This window comes from Furipterus horrens, unplaced genomic scaffold (assembly GCF_987537825.1).
Source record: "Furipterus horrens unplaced genomic scaffold, mFurHor1.1.pri manual_scaffold_10, whole genome shotgun sequence".
Taxonomy (NCBI): Eukaryota; Metazoa; Chordata; class Mammalia; order Chiroptera; family Furipteridae; genus Furipterus; species Furipterus horrens.
In genome coordinates, this window is record NW_028327180.1 from 47,709,323 (window position 1) to 47,729,192 (window position 19,870).

The 19,870-nt window shown below is 54.7% G+C and overlaps 1 protein-coding gene and 1 long non-coding RNA gene across 3 annotated transcripts; both read left to right on the forward strand.

The window, feature by feature from the left end:
- The first annotated feature begins 1,323 nt into the window (after window positions 1–1,323).
- On the forward strand, window positions 1,324–8,152 carry ARRDC2 (arrestin domain containing 2). Of its 2 annotated transcripts, none has more exons than XM_090289946.1 (8): window positions 1,324–1,833; window positions 4,744–4,810; window positions 5,023–5,170; window positions 5,682–5,784; window positions 5,880–6,136; window positions 6,302–6,464; window positions 6,731–6,885; window positions 7,108–8,152. In XM_090289946.1, exons 1-8 carry the CDS (start codon window positions 1,581–1,583, stop codon window positions 7,159–7,161), a joined length of 1,200 nt encoding a protein of 399 aa, XP_090146072.1. In that variant the 5' UTR covers window positions 1,324–1,580; the 3' UTR covers window positions 7,162–8,152. The 2 variants fall into 2 exon arrangements, with proteins under 2 accessions (XP_090146072.1, XP_090146071.1); XM_090289945.1 differs by lacking the exon at window positions 1,324–1,833 and adding an exon at window positions 1,892–4,656.
- A 5,272-nt stretch (window positions 8,153–13,424) lies between these two features.
- On the forward strand, window positions 13,425–17,622 carry LOC150000102 (uncharacterized). Its single transcript, XR_016513408.1, has 2 exons — window positions 13,425–13,585; window positions 17,215–17,622. It is a non-coding gene; the product is annotated as an uncharacterized LOC150000102 (long non-coding RNA).
- The last annotated feature ends 2,248 nt before the right edge of the window (window positions 17,623–19,870 follow it).

Sequence of the window (19,870 nt, forward strand, 5' to 3'; positions counted from 1 at the left end):
GCACTGGTCCCACCTGGCACTGATAGAGGGAGCTGCAGAGGGCATGGCCCAGCCCCCACAGGAGGCATTGGATCACCAGACAGCCTTCCTTTTGACAGCTGGCTTTGCTGGAGCACCCACTGTGGGCCAGGTGCCAGCAAAGCACAGTCCAGTGAGGGAGATGACATGGGTGAGGAGAGCTATTCAGTCTTCACTGGACATGTACTGAGCACCTGCTGTGTACAGGAAATGTGATATGATGTAAATGATCACTCTGACTCCTCACCAGAACCTGACCAGGGCAGAATGGGAAACTGAGGCTCAGGGAAGTGAAGCCACCTGCCTGGGGCTACAGAGTGAGGAGGGGTGGTGAGCCATGGCTCAAACTTTGAGACCCACAAGCCACCAGGAAGAACCTGATCTTCATCTGGGGCTGGTATGAGTTGGGGAATGTATGGTACACTCCTGGGGTTAAAATGGCCCATTTGGGGTAGGCTGGAAGGCAAAGTTCTGGACACAAGTAGAATCAGAAAGGTCCTCCAGACCTTGGGCTGAGGGTGCTGGGGTCAGGTAGGGGTGGTGGGCACTTGGCAGATGCTGGACCCTGATGGGGGTGAAGAGGGGAACACTGGTCCATAGGGAGGCTAATCTGTGCCCACCAGAGAGCCCAGGTCCTGTCAGCCTCTGATAAGGCCATGGGCCACCTGGCTCAAAGAGATAGGTTGGGTTCGAGAGAGAAGGGTGTGAAGAGGGGCCAGTGAGCTGTGGTAAGACATGGATTCTAGGTGTAACTCTGCCACCACTGGGTGCCTATGGCAGTGGCTGCCCCTCTGGGGGTCTGTTCCTCATCTGTAAGATCCAGTGATGAGAATAGGGCACAATGCCCACCCTTGGGTACATTCAGTTCGATGGAAGAGCCACAGTAAACACACAGCAGTCACAAACACACTGAGCAGAGTCACAAAGACATAAACCAGGCCAGAGAGTGACTAGGGGACTCTGAGGAGGCCACATTTGGGCATGGGGTTGGAAGACGGGTGGGAGTGGATCTGGGGAAGGGTGTTCCTAGTGGTAGAAGAGCCAGTGCAAAGTCCAAGAGGCAAGACTTGAATCTGGTGTGTTTGGGGAACAACCTGTAGGTGACAGGGGCTGGAGGAGGAGGGAAGGTTGGGGCAGCACCCAAGACCAAAGGTGCCGGGTAGGGTACACATGAGACCACAAGGCACAGCCCAGTGGCTGCCTCTTAGTGCCAGCCACATCCGTTCCCTCCCTCCTCCGGGCGCCGGCCTGTGACTCATCAGCGCCGACCTTACAAAAACAGGACCCGCCCCGTGCTGGGGGGTGGCAAAGACAACAGCGCGGGCTAGCGGGCAGCACGTCCATGGCAGCCCGGGCGCGTCAAGGGGGCAGACGTGAAGGACCAAGAAGTCAGCCCCGGGCCTGAGGCGCCTGCACACGTTCGCACAAGTGTGGGAAACCGCGGGGGCGCCCGGGACGGCGAGGACAAGGGCTGAGACCCGGGAGACCCGCGTGGTGGCCGCAGGTCCGGGCCGCGTCCCACGCCGGGCGCACGGTCCCTGTGGTGCACTCAGGCCCGCGCCATGCGCCTGGGGGGCGTGAGCAGCTTCAAGCTGGAGCTGGCGCGGGGCGGTTCATACCGCGGCGGGGAGCGGCTGTGTGGCCGGGTGCTGCTGGAGGCGTCCGCGCCACTGGGTGTGCGAGCGCTCGAGGTGACCGCCCGCGGCTGGGCGACAACGCACTGGCTCGAGGGCCGAAGCGTGGGCATCAACGCAGTTTCCAGCGACTTCGCAGCCGTCGAGACATACTTGCGGCAGCGGCAGCTGCTGCTCCGAGGTGAGCCGCTCGCCCTCTCACTGGTTAGCTAGGATCCCTTCCTCCCGCCCGCTCCCTATCCCCAGGTCTACACGCCCCTCTCTGGAAGTCTGCATGCCTCTCTCCAGAGCTGGGAGACTTTCAACTTAGAGGTCGTGTGGTCGGTGACCTTTCTCAAAAAGTGGGGACCTCCTCACCAGGGTCTGGACCCTCCCCTGGGACATCCACCCACCTACTCCCTCCAAAACTCTTTACCGGGAACCCCTCCCAGAGTCTGGGCACCCCCTCTCCAGAGCCCAGACGCCCTCAATTTAGAGACTGTGCGGTAGTGCAATGGGGACCCTTTGTCTGGGGGAATCCCTGGGTGGAGATGGGAGATCCTCCTCTCTGGACCCCAGGATCCCTGTTAGCCCCAGGCCTGGGGGCTCTGATTTCCAAAGAAGGCCCGTCTCCCTCAGCTAGTGCACCCTCCCTCAGTTTAGCCCGCAGTGTTTGAAGGGGCAAGTGTTTCCTGGGTTGGGGGTTCTGGTGGTGTTTGCAGGTGAGGTGGAGGAGACTTGGGGTGAAGTCAAATTAAGCTGAAGTCTTACGCAGTGGTGAACCTCAGCCCCCCACCCTAAGAACACATGGCCAGTCAGAAGCAAACAGGGACCACAGAAAGAGCCGAGGAGGACATGGGTCTCTTTGGGGCCCTTCCACCTCCTCCCTTAGGCGCATCTGCAAAACACGTACAGCAAGAGGCAGCTCAGACTTGGCCTTGCAGCCTTGTCCCAATAGCCCCCAGCTGCAGGGGACTCCAGCCTTACCAGCTGTAGAAACCAAGGTGTAGTGGTGACGGGGTGTGGCAGGAAGGGGCCCAGAGAAACTTCCCTTTCCCTGCAGCTCAAGCGAAATTAGGGCTGGTCTCACCCTACAGTTCCCCCTGGTCCCACTCACTGGTGGCTTCCCCAAGACACTGGGGGTGGTGGTAGTGGTGAAGCTTTCAGATCTGCTGTGTGACCCTGCCCATCTCTGGGCTTCTGGGGACCCATCTGTAAAATGGGCTGAGGGAAATGCTTGTTTATTATGAGCCTTCCTGTCCCTCCAGTATTTCCTCATCCCCCACCTCCTCCTGGCTTATGGCCTCCTGTCTTCTCTCTTGGCTCCACTTAGCCCTGACAGAAGGTCCCAACCCCTTATTTCAGCCCCAGAGGACCCTCCTTTAAGCAGACCCCAGGCTGGTCACAGAGTCGATAGCCTCTGCCCCTCCCTTTGGGCCTGCTCTAACGGCTTTCTGTGTCTGGTTATGGCCATCTCCCACTGGGGGTGAGGAGGCCTTCAGGGGGAGTCCTTGCGTGGCCTGAGCTAGACTCATAAGGGATGGCCAAGGTAGGCACAGGTTCGGGCAGCAGTGCATCTCTCTGCCACCAGAGGGCGCAGACGCCCCATAGATCGTGAGAAGGCAACACAGTTGCCTTTGAAACCCAAAGTACGGTTCTTTGGGGAAACTGAGGCCCAGAGAGGGTCATCCCTGCCCCGAGGTCACACCGCAGCCCTGGGCCCCCGCGGTACCTGGAAATTTCCCTGCACTCCGCTGTGTTTGTGAGGGGATAGGGGCTGGAGGTGCCTGACGTGGGCCCAAGGGCTAGGCCTAGAGGTCAAGCGTAGGCGTTTGCCTGAGCTGGAAGTTGGGAAAGAAATGTCGGTTGGTAGGAACGCCTTGGGCTAAAGAGCTTTGGGTGCAACCTAGTGGCAACGCGTCGAGAGTGTTTGGTGACCCGGGAATAAGGCTCCAGGAGGGGTCCAGTAGGCGCGACACTGATTTATGCACAACTCTCTGAGATGAGAGCTGAGTTTATTACGGCATTGCGCACATGGGAACTCAAGCTCCATCCAAGAGGTTGTCACTAGTTGGATCACCCAGCTGAGCGGGCTTCGAATCAGAGGAGGGGGGCAGCAGGTGCAGGTTGGGGGAGGCCCCACTGACTTCATTCTCCCTCACCATTGCACAGATGGGGAAACTGAGGCCCCGTGACCTAGGCCTTCAGTGCTCCGATTGGGGCCAGGCCATTCCACACCCCTGCAGCTCGGGCTGGACGTGCCCCGAATCACGTCTGCAAGTAGTGGCAGGTTGATGATTAAGCCGAAGGACCAAATGATCCTTTTGAGTGATCTTTTTGAAGCCCAGGTCCCGCTTCCTGGTTTCAATTTCCTCTCTTTATCCGTGAGATCCATGAGAAACCGGCTCTGGCCCCCAGTGCTTCAGTTTCACCCCAGGGTCCTCAAGGGTAGAGGGCAAGCCGACTGGGAATTTGGGAGTTTGTTATTTTGCTACACCTCTGGGCGGAGCCACGCCTCTCGCCGCGCAATTGGCGTATTCTTTTCCGGGGCGGGCATGTGTCCCGCTTTGCCCCGCCCTGACATAAAAGTAGCGCCAGCAGAGCCTCCGAAGAATCTCTGGCCGGCTTCTGAATGCTCCTGCGCGCGCCGGTTGGGTTTGCTTTCTGAGGCTGTGGCGTCTGCCTCTCGCTGCGCTGTATCTGGGCTTCCAGGTCAGGGTCCGTGTGTCTAGGGTTTGCATCCTCTGCGCGATGCTCTTCGACAAGGTGAAGGCATTCGTGGTGCACCTGGAAAACACGAGCGCAGGCGCTAATCCCGTATTCAGCGGCGGCCAGGCGGTAGCCGGCTGGGTGCTGCTGGAGCTGTCGGGCCCGGTGCGCGTGGGTGCCCTGAGGCTGCGCGCGCGGGGCCGCGCCCACGTGCACTGGACCGAGTCACGCAGCTCGGGCTCGAGCACCGCGTACACGCAGAGTTACAGCGAGCGCTTGGAGGTCCTGAGCCACCGTGCCACGCTTCTCGCGCCAGGTACGACCGGGACCCATAGCGCACGTGCTGCGCGCCCTGGGAGCCCTACTCAGCCACTGAGGTGCCCCCTCTTGCTCCTACTTGCAGATACGGGAGAGACCACCACACTGCCAGCTGGGCGCCACGAGTTCCCGTTCAGCTTTCAGCTGCCTCCGTAAGTCATCCGGGGTGCTGGATTTGAGGGATGTCCCTCCCAGGTCTGGGGCTCCACTGCTGGGTATCTGAGGACCTCTGAGCCCCAAGACTGTCTCCTCTGGGAGGCCCTCAGGAGTGTCTCTGTGTCTCTCAGCCCCCTAAGTCTTTGGGAATCCCCAACCTGCTAGGCTCTATATCTCACCTGCTGAAACCCCTTCCTTACACTCCTAGGACACTGGTGACGTCTTTTGAGGGCAAACACGGCAGTGTCCGATACTGCATCAAGGCCACCCTGCACCGGCCCTGGGTTCCTGCCCGCAGGGCAAGGAAGGTGTTTACTGTTATCGAGCCTGTGGACATCAACACGCCTGCCCTGCTGGTGTGTGGCTGACTGCCCACCCCTGGGGAGGTGGGATGGTAGCACCGGGGAACAGGGGCCTGGCTTCTGGGTGACTCCAACTGGCTCCTTACTCCCTTCACAAAGTGTCACAAAGTGTGGGTCACAGTTGGGCAGGGAAGGAGGCAGGCAAAGGAATGTCTGTGGAGTCAGTGCAGCCTGATGCAGATCCCAGGTGCACCAATTCTCTCTGGCTCAGGGCAAGTGTCTCAGCCTCTCTGAGCCTCAGATGCCTTGTCTGTGAAATAGGGCACAGCCAGGGTGCAAAATAATAATTCCATGCTGAGCACTAGCTACACTGAGCACTGGCTTGCTCATTTCATTTTTAGCTTAATGAGATGGGTCATATTCCTGGGTCCATTTTACAGATATATCCTAGATTGTTAAAAAGAAACCAGGAAATTAGGCCCTACCCCAAATGTTCCCTCAGCTGGGGATGGTTTGCAAGTTCCACAAAGTGAACCATTTATGTCCTTTTCCTCCACCCCATCAGGCCCCTCAAGCAGGAGCTCGGGAGAAGGTTGCCCGATCCTGGTACAGTAATCGTGGTCTGGTCTCCCTCTCAGCCAAGATCGACCGCAAAGGCTACACACCAGGTAGCAGGCAGGAGCAACCGTATCAGGGTTGGTGGAGAGGGCCAGTGTCAGGGCTGCAGGTGGGGAAACTGAGGCCTTGCCACTCCCCATTACAGGTGAGGTGATCCCGGTGTTCGCTGAAATCGACAACAGCTCCACGCGCCCAGTGCTGCCGCGAGCAGTCGTAGTCCAGACTCAGACCTTCATGGCACGAGGGGCCCGCAAGCAGAAGCATGCAGTGGTGGCCAGTCTCTCGGGCGAGCCTGTGGGCCCTGGGCGGCGAGCGCTGTGGCAGGGCCGGGCACTTCGGATCCCCCCTGTGGGCCCTTCCATCCTGCACTGCCGGGTGCTGCACGTGGACTACACCCTCAAGGTGGAGTATCGTAGGAGGCAGGGTGCTGCTGCGTCTGCTCTGTCTCCAGAAAGGGTCCCCCCAAGGCTGGAGCTGGGGCCTCTGGGCACAGGAAGGGCCTCCTTCTGTAGAAGGCAGGTGTGGCAAGGCTGTGTGGGCACCCTCCATTATGGTTCCTTCCTTCAGGTCTGCGTGGACATCCCGGGCACATCAAAGTTGCTCCTGGAGCTGCCGCTGGTCATTGGCACTGTCCCCCTGCACCCTTTCGGCAGCCGCTCGTCCAGCGTTGGCAGCCACGCCAGCTTCTTGCTAGACTGGGGGCTGGGAGCCCTGCCAGAGCAACCTGAAGGTGAGTGCCCCCGTCCTGGTGTCCCCAAGGGGAGGGTGGGTAGAGAGGCAGGTGCCAAGCCAACATGCCCTCCACAACCTCAATGTCCCCACCTGTAATAGTGCACAGAAATGATAACGTTGGCAACCATAGGTCCCCCAAGAATCTCAGCCTGAGGGCACACAGCTGAGCAGCCCAGAACTGGCACAAGCAGGCTCCTGGTCATTGTTCCCTGTACTAAGGTTCCTGCCCCTCACCACCCTCACCCCCTCGGCTCTCACTTCCAGCCCCTCCGGAGTATTCAGAGGTGGTGGCAGATGGTGTGGCAGCTGCAGGGCAGAGGCCCTTTCCAGTACCTCAGGACTCCACCATGAGCCTTGAAGGCCCCTTCTTCTCCTACATCCAAGAGTTCCGCTACCGCCCGCCGCCCCTGTACTCTGAGGTGAGCTTGGAGGTCCAAGAAGCCCCTATACCTTTCCGGACCCTGGGAGCTGGTGGAGGGAGACACAGGAGTTTAAAATATTGATGAAACTCATATATACAGGCAGGGCCTGAACCAGCTTTGAACCCCAGTTGGCTGTAGGGGTTGGGAACTATCAGGGGAGGGATGGGTATGTCTGAGCCTCTGCTGCCCTCTGAGGCTTGATGGGTTTGTTTTCCTCAGGAGGATCCAAACCCCCCCTCTGAAGCCATGAGGCCACGCTGCATGACCTGCTAGTGGAAGTGGGTACCTCGAGGGACGAGGTTGCATCGCACATGGCTTCTAGCCACTGTGGACATGGGGAGTGGCTGGATGCAGAGCGGGCCAGCCTCACTGTGTCAAAGTCGGGGAAATCAAGTCTTGGAACAGGATGAGGCTGTTCACGCAGCACAGAGGAAGGGCCAGTCTGGCGTCTGACTTGTCTGGTCCCTGGTGCAGGATCCGAGTGACTGTTCAATCTGTCTGCTGGCCTGTGGGTGGGGGCTAGGGTTCTCTCAGCAGCCTCCAGTCTGGGAGAGGCAGCCAGACAGAAATAACTTCCAGTCTTGTGAGACCAGAGGAAGACCTGGAGGAATCCAGAGAGGAAGCAGAGTAGGCTTCCTGGAGGAAAGGACATTTTAGCCAAGGCTTTGGCACATGAATAAGAGCTCAGCAGACAGGCAAGCAAGAGGGAAGAGAAGCTAGAGAAGGTCAGAGCTGAGTGATGTTTGGAGACTGCCCTCTTCATCTTAGGACTGGGGCTCAGAGGGCAAGTGCCTCAGCTGAGGTCACACTGCCAGGTCCAGCAGGCCAAAGGGCCCAGGAACGAGGCATTCAGGGAAGCAGGTCATGGGAGCTACATGGGGCCTGTGGGTGGCAGGGAAAGCGACTCCAGCCTTTGAAGCCTTGGAAAGCTGGAGATTACTGCCCCAAGCTGGGACTACCCAGGAGCTTCTCCAGGTACTCTATAGACGCAGAGCTGTATGGCCCGGAAAGCCAGGTTCAGACCAGTACAGACAGGATGTGCTACATAACTTGCAAATGAAAATGTGGGGCCCTTGTTCGGGAGTATTAAGAATTTCAAGATAATGACAGCAGAGCATTCAACCAGGCTCTGGGGTGACACAGCAGGGCCAGTGTGTTTCTGGAGACCCCTGTGTCCTGGCCTGGGTCTCAGCATTCCTGATAAGCCTTAAATCATTCTCTTTTGTACAATATTAAAAAATAAATAAAACTGTGGAGGAAGAAACTAGGCTTATTGGTTTATCTTCCACCAGCTGCCCAGGAAGGTGGAAGGACCTTGACTGCCATCCTGGGAATTCCAGGCCAAATAGGATTGAGGGACCTTTTGTCCAGAAGAGAAAACTGAGGCACAAAGGGACACATACGGAGGCTGAGCTCTGGTTGGAGCCCAACCCTGCCCCTCTCCCCTAGTGCAGTCACAGGTGCTGGGACGGTGAACCGTCCCCCCTGTCCTCAGCAAATGGAGAGGAGAGGGCTGGATTGGACAGGGGTTCTGGGTTGCAGGAGGATTCTGGCAATCTTGAGTCTAGGCAATTTTTTAAATTTTGCTTTTATTGATGTACAATCCACATACCATATAATGAACCATTTTAAAGTAAACAATTCTGTGGTGTTCGGCACATTCACACTGTTGTGCAACCATCACCTCTGCCTAGTTCCAGAACATTCCATCACCCCACAAGGAGACCCCATCTCCATGAACAGTGACTCCCCATCTACCTCCCCCAATCCCTCACAACCACTAATCTGCTTCCTCTCTCTATGGATTTGCCTGTTCTGGACATTTCATATCAATGGGATCACACACTGTGGCCTTTTGGGTCTGGCTTCTCTCAGAAGGATGTTTTCAGGTTCATCCACATTGTAGCCTGTGTCAGCGCTTCTGTCCTATTTATGGCTGAGTAATGTTCCACTATGAATGGACTGCATTTGTTCATCAATTCATCAGCTGATGGACATTTGAGTTGTTGAACTTTTGAGTTTCTTCCACGTCTTGGCACTTGTGAATAGGGCTTGTGTGAACCATCGTGCGTGGGATTTGTTCAAACACTCACTGGACATTAAGGCAGCTCGAGTGGTGGGGAATGTGAGTAAAACAGAATGAGGTGACTTGCCCAGGGTCCCACAGTAAGGATTGATGGAGCCACCACTCAACAGCCCCTGGAGTTTCAAAGGCCATGTCCCACAGCCCATGTGACACCCCACTTGCTGCTCCCTCAACGCCAAATGCTCAGGCTCCAACTCCAAGGCCCTGTCTGCCCCCAGGGGCAAGGCCCAATTAAAACCCTGGTCTGAAACCCGGGCTGTGCTGTGAAAATTAGCTGGCAGCTCAGGATGGTTGTTGGCGGGGCTGAGGGGTAGGGATGAGGGCTTGGGTTGAGTGGGCAACCTAGGGCTGGACACTGGGAAAGCTGGGCTGAGCTTTTGCTCTCTGTGTGACCATGGGCAGAGCACTTACTTCTGAGCCTCAGTTTCCGCATCCGAGACTCTGGGACACAGCCTCCATCACCCCCTTTGCTGATCTGAGTTTGAGCCCTGATTTCTAGCTGCTTCTGGTTCTGGAGTCCACCCAACACTCCTTGTGCAGCAGCACCTGTTCTGGGCAGCTGACCTGCCATCTAGTTCTGAATGGGACAGACTTGAATGTTGCTTAGACTAGGACCAGGGAGGGGCTTTCCACAGCACAGTCAGTCCTCAGCAGAGAATGAGTTCCCTGTTTTCCAGGGTGTGCAAGATGCAAGATCCCAGTTGCCCAAACTGAGACTAGTCCAAGGTGTTCGCCGCAACAGTGGATGTGAGTCCAGTTCTACCATAGATTCTCTCCAGCAGGCTCAGGGGGACAAGCAGCCCCGTGTCCCTAGGACTCCTGCAGCTGCAACTCTGGGGAACCTTATCCCTAAAAGAGATGGATTTTCTGGTTCAGATCAATGACAACAGCTGCAGCTGGCATAGCCAGTCCAGGATCCAGGGAACTCTCTGAACACAGTGAGGGGTCCACAGGGCATAGAGGAGAGTAGCCAAATATTCTCCTAAAATAAAATCCCCCCCCCCAGAATCCTAAGACCTCCCACCTACTTCTCCTTCTAGCACCTTTCCCAGCCCCTTTTCCAGCCCTGGCTGCTACTTAAACACCCCAAGCTGGTTCCTACCACAGGGCCTTTGCACATACACATATGGTTCCCTCTGCTGAAGGCTATTCTCTATGGCTAGCTCCTCTTCTTTTCAGGGATACCCCAGCCTCCTGGCTGAAGTTGCCAACCACCCCTGCCCCTTTCACTCCCTCTCCCATCCCCCTGTCCTATTGCCTTTATAGCCCTCATCACTCTCTGAAATTCCTGTTTAGATAGCCACTTGTTTGTCTGAGCCTCTCCAGACAGGGTTGGATTAGAGCTGTGTCCCTGGCCCCAGCACACAACAGGTGTGAAGAGGCTTGCTGACTGACTGAGTGACTGGAGGGGACTCCCTTCCTACTCTGGTGCAAACAAAGTTTCTGGTGGAGGTGGGAGTGTCACTGCCTTACACTTGTTCCCAGGACCCCCCATCAGACGTGGCATCCAGTCAGAGTCTATCTGTGTCTCTCACTGCTGTCTCCATCTCTCATCCACTATCTCTCTGTCTCTGGCTCACTGTTTCTCTTGGTTGCCATCTCTGTCTGTCAGCCTCTGACCCCTTCACCATCTCTGTTGCCTGCCCTGGCTGGGCAGGCCCAGGGCACAGGGTGACAGGCAGGCAGGCTTCTACTGCTTGTTTTCCACCCTCACTGGCAGGGGGCCCAGTCTGGCCATTGTTCAGGAATCCTCCTGCTACCCTGCTCCAGCCACCAGACACAGGCCGCCACCAGCCTCTCCTCCCGGCACATTCTGTCCTGAGCAGGGTGTGCTGAGGGTAGACAGGAGTGGGGACAAGTTCCTGCTGGGCTCCAGTTACAGGACAGCCCGTCCTGGTGGCCCTGCTCCCCACCAGGGCTACCCCCTGATGCCTCCCTTCCCTGCTCTGGGCTTAGATCTTCCTGAATGGAGCCCCTCTGCCAGCTTATCTCCACCTCAGGGCCTTTGCACCTGCCTTTTACCTGGAGCTCCCTCTCCCCAGATCTACCCAGGACCTTCTCTCCTGCAGGCCTCAGATCACACATTGCCTCCTGAGGACATCCTTCCTGTCTCTAGGCCAGAGCACCTCTGGGGTCCCCTACCCCTGCCTGATGCATTTTGCTTCCTGATCCTCCCCCTTCCCCACAGTTATATATTTATTTGTTTGTCGTTGTGGTTTCTGTCACCGCTGTGTCCCCAGCTCCAGGCACACAGAGTAGGTGTTCAGTGACTTGTTCAGAATTGATGTCACTTCCTCCAAAAGCTCAGCTCTGCCAAAGCTGCCCAGTCTCACTCACACAGCTCCCCATCCCCCTCAGCCTGCCTGACCCTGTGCCCCTGCACTGTTCCCTGTACCCCTGCATTGTTCCCTGCAGCCTCCTGGTGTTTCCTGCACTCAACAGTCTCCCAGCCCTCCCACCTCTGCCCAGGGAGTTTCCTCCACCAGGTGCACCTTTTCTAACAAGGGGCTGGGTCTCTCTGCTTCCTAGGCCTCCAGGGCTTCGCACACAAGACAGCCCTGATCCAGACACATACAGAAACACACACATGCGCACACACAGGTGGAGACACAGAAATGGGCAAGTGAACTCACGCATACACACATTAAGTAGGCTAACACCTGTTCAAACAGGTACAAGACTAATGACTGTGCTCACCTCAGCTCTGGGTGCCCACAGCCCTGGTTGAGGGTATGAGGGGTGTTCACAAGCAGTATCTCCCCAACTTTCCCACTCTAGTGGAAGTAGTTGTGGCCTCCATGTTAGGGACGGGGACAGGACATGGGGTTGCACCTCTGCCAGGTGCAGCCTTGTGCACATGGCCTCTGTCCTGGCTTCCCCTGCCCTGGAGTCTTCCCCACCTTTTTTTTTTTTCAAATTAATTAATTTATTTGTTAGTTTTGTTTATTTATTTATTTTTTTAGAGAGAGGGGAAAGGAGAAAGAGAGGGAGAGAAACATCACTGTGTGGTTGCCTATCACTCACGCCCCCAACTGGGGACCTGACGTGCAACTTAGTAATGTGCCCTGACTAGCAATCGAACCAGCGACACTTGGCTCGCTCCCCACCTTATTTTTGATGTTCAGGTCGAGGGAAAGCCAGGAAAGTCCCCAGAAATCATCAGGCTGGGCAAGGGACCCAGAAGGAATTAGTGACTGAGCGGGTGGCTATCAGTGTGGGCCCCACTGGGCCGCTTTCTAGGGGACTCACAGAGAGCCACAGTGAAGGATGGGGGCTTCAGGGTAAACAGGACTCCCCCTCACAGAAGGTGGGAGAGGGGAGGGCCCCTCTGTGCTCCAACACTTCAGCCCCGCTGAGCCTGATTTACAGTGAGAAAACTGAGGCCCCCAGCCAGGGTGGGGCAGTCAGGGACCTCCAAGTCTTGGGGGTGTCTCTTCTCCCTGCCTGCCTTTAGTGAGCAAAAAGGGCCAGGTCCACTTCCCAGCTTCAGATGTGAACATGTGACCAAGTCTGGTCAATTAGAGCTCTTTGTCACCACAGATGCAGGAATTGGCTCAGGGATGGCGATGTGAGTCCCACTGGGCCAATTATCCTGGAAATTTGGGGGCTCCCCGGAGGTGATGATAGGCCTGGGGGCAATGATATGAGCCATCTTGCCACCATTACAAGGACAGCAGAGTCCCTAGAACATTGTTGTGGAATGCATAGATACCGTCAACCCCATGGAGACAGGGGTGGAGTCAGAAGGATGGGGACTGGTGGGTCCTAGGACAGCTTCCAAGAGGAGAGGACATTGGGATTGGGGCTTTGGTGGATGAAGGGGAGTTCATTAGGGAGCTAGGCATTCCAGGTAGAGAAAATAGCCTGTGCAACCACAGCAGGCAAGACAGAGCTAGCTGGGCTGTAATACAAAGGGGGCAGTGGCAGCCATGTTTGTTTATTTTCCTTCCAGGCTGGGTGTTCCCCCCACCCACCAGCCCTGGAGGGTGGGATTGAGTCTGTTTTGTTTGCAGCTGACACTCCCTTAATGTTTGTGATGTAGGTATCCCTTCTGTGTCAGATGCACGGGGGTGGAGGAGCCTGTGGCTGCGTGAGGGTGACCCCTGGAGCCTGAGAGCCACAGTGCAGGCCGGAGGGGACATTCCCTCTCTGTAAACCCCTGACCCCACGCACAGTGCTCCAGGGAGAGGCAGGTTAGAGCTCAGGGCCTAAACTCTGGGCACCACCTCTTCCTTCCTGTGTAACCCTGGGCTAGTAACAGCACTTCTCTGAGCCTCAGTTTCCTCTTCTGGAGCTTGACCTCACTGTAGGACAGGGTTAGTGCTGGGCATAGAGACGGGGAAGGTCTGTGGGCCTGGATGGGGGAGGCAGGCGCTGAGGCAGTGGGGAGGGGCAGATCTCCAGAACATTCTGTCAGCAGTTCCCAGCCTCTTTGAAAACAGGAAGCTAGTTCTCGAGGGAGCCCCCAGCAGCGCTTCCTGAGCTTCCTCATGACGTGACTGGGAGCTCTGGAGGTGGGGGAGGCTGTTTGCAGATGGCCTGGGAAGAGTAGTGCCGACAATGTGCGCCTTTGTGTTTGCGTGTCAGTCTTGCTGGTGGAGCCACCCAGAGGTATGTGCACACGTGTTACATATACCTCGCTTGGGGGGTTATGCATCTCAACCAATGTGGGGAGCAGATATGCATTGCTCAGTGCACAGCAAGTCTGGGTTTGGTGTTGGCATGGGTGTCTGTCAACAGTGGATGGTGCCGTGTGCTGGTCAGTGCAGGCCTGTGCTGACATGGGCTGCCTTATGCTGCCAGGTGACAGCAGATAGGATCCTGTGTGTCCACCCCCAGGCCTCTGAATCCCCAGGTCCACCCTGATTCGGCTGCTAATCATCACTATAGATTCCATCTGTCCCCTGCTCCAAACCCACCATGGCTCCTCTTGGTCTCCAAGGTTCTGCGTGGCCACTGTGACTACCCCATTCTCCTGTCCTTCCATTTGTCCATCTACTCATCACTTATCAGCCTCCAACCCACTGCCTCTTTGCTGTCCTTTAAGGTTCCTACATCAGGGCCTTTGCACCTGCTATGCCTACTGGCCAGGCTTCTCTTCCCGCCCCTCCTCTCCATCTCTCAGGACTCAGAATAATACCCTTGTGTAAGTCACCCCCTTTCCGAGTTTTGACTGTCCCCGCCCTGCCCCAAGTCCGGACCACAGGCCCCAGCTTTGACCCCTTTTGTCTGCATCCTAAGATGGGAAGCCTCCCTCTGTAAGCCTCAGTTTATTCTCCTGTAACCTGGGACCAATTTTGGTGTGGCCTCACCTGCCCAGAGTCACCCAGAAAGTGGAAAAGCTTGGATTCAAACCTGGGCTGACCTGATTCCAGAGACTTTGTCCTTGTCCCATCAAGTGAGAAAAATACTTGAGGGTCAGGGACAGTCTAAGGTCACTTGCCACAGAGGTCAAATTGGGCCAAACTGGGACTTCCTGCATGTCACGTTCCTGGATGCCTTTCTTTTGCTGGCAAACTTCTACTCATCCTTCAAAACCTCACCTTTAATACCCCTCTTTCTCTGACCCAGTCCTGACCCCATGGGCTGAGGGCATCTGTATCTGGCTGCCAGGGCTGAGGCCTCCTGAGAGCCCAGCAACACCCAGCCAGAAACACGAGACCATGTTTCCCACATGCTGACTTCCTGGAGCTGGCCCAGGTGCCCCTGCCAGGCTTAATCCCCAGGAGGTGCCTCCTGTTGGTGTATCACCCTCAGAACCTGCCAAGCTGTGTGGTTTAGAAGGGCAGGCAAGTCATTTCACTTGATCCAGAGGCCGATGTGTTCTGGGAACTTCCCTGCCCAGGCCAGTGGCCCTTCTGGCCTCAGCTCACGTCAGCTCCATGCCAGGCTGCTTCAACTGTGGAATGGACCAGAGACATCCTAAGGCCCAAGCAGTGAAGTGGAAGTTTTTGACTGGTGTCTCAGTGCCCCAACCCAGGGCAGCCACGGGAGCTATGAAACAAGTCTCAGATCCCTTACATAGCCCCCCCAAAGGCCATGAGGTCCCATGTGGCCCAGCCCCCATAACCTCCATCACAGCAGGTTCAGTCCTACCTCAGGACCTTTGTACATGCTGTTCCTTCTGCCCAGATATCCCTTACCTCACTCCCCATAGGCCCCCACCTTCTCCTTCTTCAGGTCTAAGTCCAAACATCCTCTCCTCAGAGGCCCAGAGGCCTCCTTGACTAAAGCTGCCCCATTTCCTCTCTCAGCTCTTCCCTTGTGCTTCTAGGATTCATAATTAGAATATATTTATGGGTTCATTGCTGTCCTCTACCTCCCTCTGCAATGGGAGCCCCAAGAGGGCTGAGTTGCAGGGTGCAGAAAGTGTAATGAATGCGCCACACGGGAGACTGCGGGAATCCAGAGCATGTCCCCCTAAGGGACAGCACACGGCCCCACCCTTGACCCCCAAATCCTCACTCTGTCCCTCCCGGGAGCCTGCTTGGTGTTCGGGGCAGTGATAGGGGACAGAAGGCCCTGCTCGGTTCTCCGTGCTCTGGTTTCTCCCATGAAGCCCTCCCACCATAATCTGTCTTCCAGACTCCAGGCCTAGAGAGGTCCGTTTTCTGGCCACCTCAGCTCACAGCACATATGAGAAGTCCACAGTCATAAGAGAGTCTGTCCCTGTATTTAGGGTCTTCTTCAACTGAGGCCATAGCTCCGCATCACCCTCAGGAGAAAGTCCGTCTCTTCAGCTCAGAGTTCCTTCCTCTCTCCTTCCATTCTCCTTTGCCTAATTCTCAGTTACCCTTTTTATCTTGCCTTGGTTGGTTTCCTGGTATTGACTGTTCATACAGTCTCAAGACATTTTAACTGCTGTTGGAGACCAAATATCACTGCAGCAAGCATGTCAGCAGATCTGACTGAGTGTGACTCTTACAAAGTAAAGGGACTCGCTGTTTGCACAGTGTATGAACACCTTGGGCCATTGACCACTAATAGGACACTAAATGTGTAGGGGACAGGGACTGCCCAGGAGCTTAGAACAGGAATCAAAAAGCTTTTTTCTATAAATTGCCACACAATTAATATGTGAGGCTTTGCTGACCATGCTGTCTCTGAGTGTAACTATTCAACTCTGCTCACTGGAAAACAGCACACAGCTGAGTGGGCATGACTGGGTCCCAGAAACACTTTATTTATGGATGCCCAACGGTGAATTTCATATAGCTTTACAGGGCACAATATATTGTCACTTAAAAGTGTAAAAGCCATTCTAGGTCATGAACAGAGCTGTAGCTGGCCAGCCCCTGGGTGAGGTAACTGTATCAGGATTCCTTGTTACAAAGAATCGGAACACTGTTAAAGACCTTCCAGTTCTCCAGCTGAGAACTACTAGGGGCGGCTGATGACTGAGAGAGACCACTGACAGTAACAGGTAGCTGGACTGATGTTTATTTTTAGCAACAGAACAAAGCAAGCATTGACTGCTGAGGGGGGCCAGGATCTGGGTTGAAGTCAAACCGGCCCGGGTCCTGCACTTTGACCAGACAGGGTGCTGCTGCCCATTCTCCGAATGCTGTTTACCAAGTATCAAGTGACGGGGGCCAGTGGCAGGGTATCGAGTCACAGGGCAGTCACACCTAGACTTGGGCACTGTGACAACAGCTCTAGACAACAGCTGTTTACAGTGACATGAGACCGGCTGTTTACAGGAGACCAGCCACCCCACTGTCAGGGGCCAGAGTCCAGAAGGCCCATGCAATGCGCCCCCCGTAGGTGTTCCCAGGGGCCCTGGTCCTGGAACGCCCTCCCGTGGCTGCCTCCAGGACCTGGGGTAGGAATGAGAAAGGAGCTACTGACCCAAGCGACATGGAGCTTTTGCTCACTGAGGACCCCCATACTCAATCCTGGGCTATTTGGAGGCAGAAATTGAGTGTTAAAGGCATTGGGTCCCCTGGTCTGGCTTCTCTCCTCCCTGTGCTCATTCCTGGCTGCGCCACCTGGGGCACATCAGTTAACCTCTCTGGGCCTCCACATCCTCATCTGTAAAATGGGCATGGTGATGGATTAGGGTTGCCAGACAAAATACAGGATACTCAGTTAACTTTGAATTTCAAAAAAAGAATTGCTTCAGTACAGCTCAAACAACACTTGGGATATGCTGACACTTAAAAAAATGTATTGGTTGGTTATGTGATATTCAAAGTTAACTAGGGCCTAGATGTTTATTTGCTAATTCTGACCCACCTTAGGATGAACTCCCGCACAAGAGGTTATGAAGATCCTGAGAGGACCCCGGGCCAGACTCAGAGAAAGTACCTGGTGCCTCATAGCCCTGAGGTTCATCAGCCTTGTCTTTCCCAGGATGGGAAAACTGGGTCTAAGTAAAGTCTGATGATTGACTCATAAATGCCTCATCTTTCTCTGGTGAATAGGAACAGGGCTGGCGTCACAAAAATGGCACCATTATTCAAGAATTTCACTAGAACATCAGCAAGAGCCTGGGGATAACAGAGGCCCCACAGGAGTGCAGGAGACCAGGTTTCTTCATTCACAGCATGTTCCCAGCACAAGAGCCCAGCCTCGTGCCCTGCCCTGCTCAGTCAAGAGTTGTTGAATGAATGAAAAATGGGACTCAATAAATAGTTATTGAATTAAAAGGTTGATTCTACCACTCTATATTGAATACTTACTATATGCCAGGGCCCTCTACCCCTGCCTGCCCACAGCTCGCCATCAACAAGGGAGACAGATATTAATCCAGTCATCACCATAAATGCAAAATTATAACTTGGACAAGACCTGCCAAAGGTAGACACCCGGTGTGAAGACCCCTGCATGGGGTCCAAGAGGGCTTTCTGGGGAAAGGGAAATCTGTCAGAGACCTGGAAGAGAAGATTTGTAGGTACAGACCGAGGGCCGCAAGTGCTAGACAGAGGGCACAGCATATGCAAAGGTCCTGGGGTGGGAGGAAATGTGATTTCAGGGGCTAACTTCATGCCATCCCCAGCTCCCTTTGACAATTTGTAGGCTCCAGCAGATAGTCGACAAGGCTAAGTGTCAATGGTCAGGGTTGCCTGGCAAGCTGGGCAGGATGAGGTGTCTTCAAGCCCACAGGGCGGAGGGCCACAGAGGGGAGCACATCCTTGGCCCAGGCGGGGGCCATACAAACAGCGCCTGTCACCACTTCTGTTCTGGAATTTCCCAAGTCACCTGACAGCCCAGGGCACCGTCCAGCCCATGTTGCTGTGGCCATGTCAGGGGACACAGAGCAAAAGGCATGAAATGTGGCTGCAGGCTGCTGGACGGGGTCAGGAGGCAAAGAGAAGACCTTTGGGATGCCCAGCTGGAAATGCTCAGGATGAGAACCAGGGCAGGGATGGGCACCAGAATAACCACATAATAGCTACTAATGCCTGTGAATGCCCAGTTGAGATCTGCTGGAAGAGATCTCATTTAAAAGCCACAAAAGCCCCACCAGGCTGGTTCCATATGTACCTCAGGGAAACTGAGGCTCAGCAGCATAAAGCTGCTGGCAGAGGACTTGTGGTGACCCCAGGATGTAGCAGGTCTTACTTAGCTCAGGCTGCTGTGACAAAAATACCAGCAGCTGAGTGGCTTAACCAACAGACATTTATTTCTTAAGTTCTGGAGGCGGGTCGTCCGAGCTCAAGGTTCTGAGAGTCTTCTCGCTGTCTTCACCTAACAAAAGGGGCAAGGGCGCTCTGGGGTCTCTTTTATCGTGGCACTAATTTCCTCATGGGGCTCCATCCTCATGACCTCATCCCATCCCAGAGGCCCCACCTCCAACACCATCAGAGGTTCAGGTTAAGAAATTTGGGGATACACAAACATTTAGTCTATAACAACATCCGCCATTCTTTCACTTCTGAGGTGAGAAGATGGGGGTCCAGTGTCCAAGGCCAGAATGGGGCCACTGAACCTCTGGCTCATTTCTCTCTAACCTCAGTAGCACTGGCTGTAAATGGCACTTTGGCCACCTGCAGAGGAACATGGGCATCCCTCCCAGGGAGACTGTGACAGGAGGGGTCCCCAGCTCACTGCCCATTGAATCTGTAACCCACTGTATCCAGTCGGCAAAGACAAATGTGCTCATTCAATATCATCACTGTAGACCTGGGGTAAGGGAAGGGACATGCTGCACAGGGGCCACAGTGGAACTTTCTGGACAATGGAAACATTAGATCTGGGTTGATAATTCCAGGACAGGGTGCATTTGTCCAAACGCATCCTAACGTACTCTATTTTATACGAGTTACACTCTCACCAACCTGACCTTAAAAAGAGTTCTAGCCTTGGCTGGCATGGTTCAGTTGGTTGGAGCGTCATCCCATAAACCAAATGGTGGCAGGTTAGATTCCTGGTCAGGGCACATACCCAGGTTGCAGGTTCAATTCCTGGTCAGGGGGCATATGAGAAGGCAACCAATTGATGTTTCTCACGTTGATGTTTCTTTCTCTCCCCCTTCCTCTCTCTCTGAGGGTAATTTTTAAAATGTCTTTGGGTGAGGATTTTTTTAAAAAAAGGAATAGTTCTAGGACAGCTAATTTCAACCTTTTTTTCTTAAATCTCTTGGCACACATAATTACTAAAATTCTGCAACACACCAACAAATATATTTTTTGCCGATCTGACAAAATAACAGATATAATTTTGATTCATTCTCACCAGATGGTTATTGTCATGTTGGCTGTTGTCATTTTTTTATCTGACAATCTGAAGGAAAAGAGGTCAGTGCCCCTAAGTAGTCAGGAATTGCATGTTTTAAAAATTCTTGCAGCACACCAGTTGAAAATCACTGTTCATGGACATTTTATTTTGAACCTGTGGGGAAAAGACAACATAACAGCAAAAGCTAAGTGTTTTATAAATAGCCTTCTGTTTTGG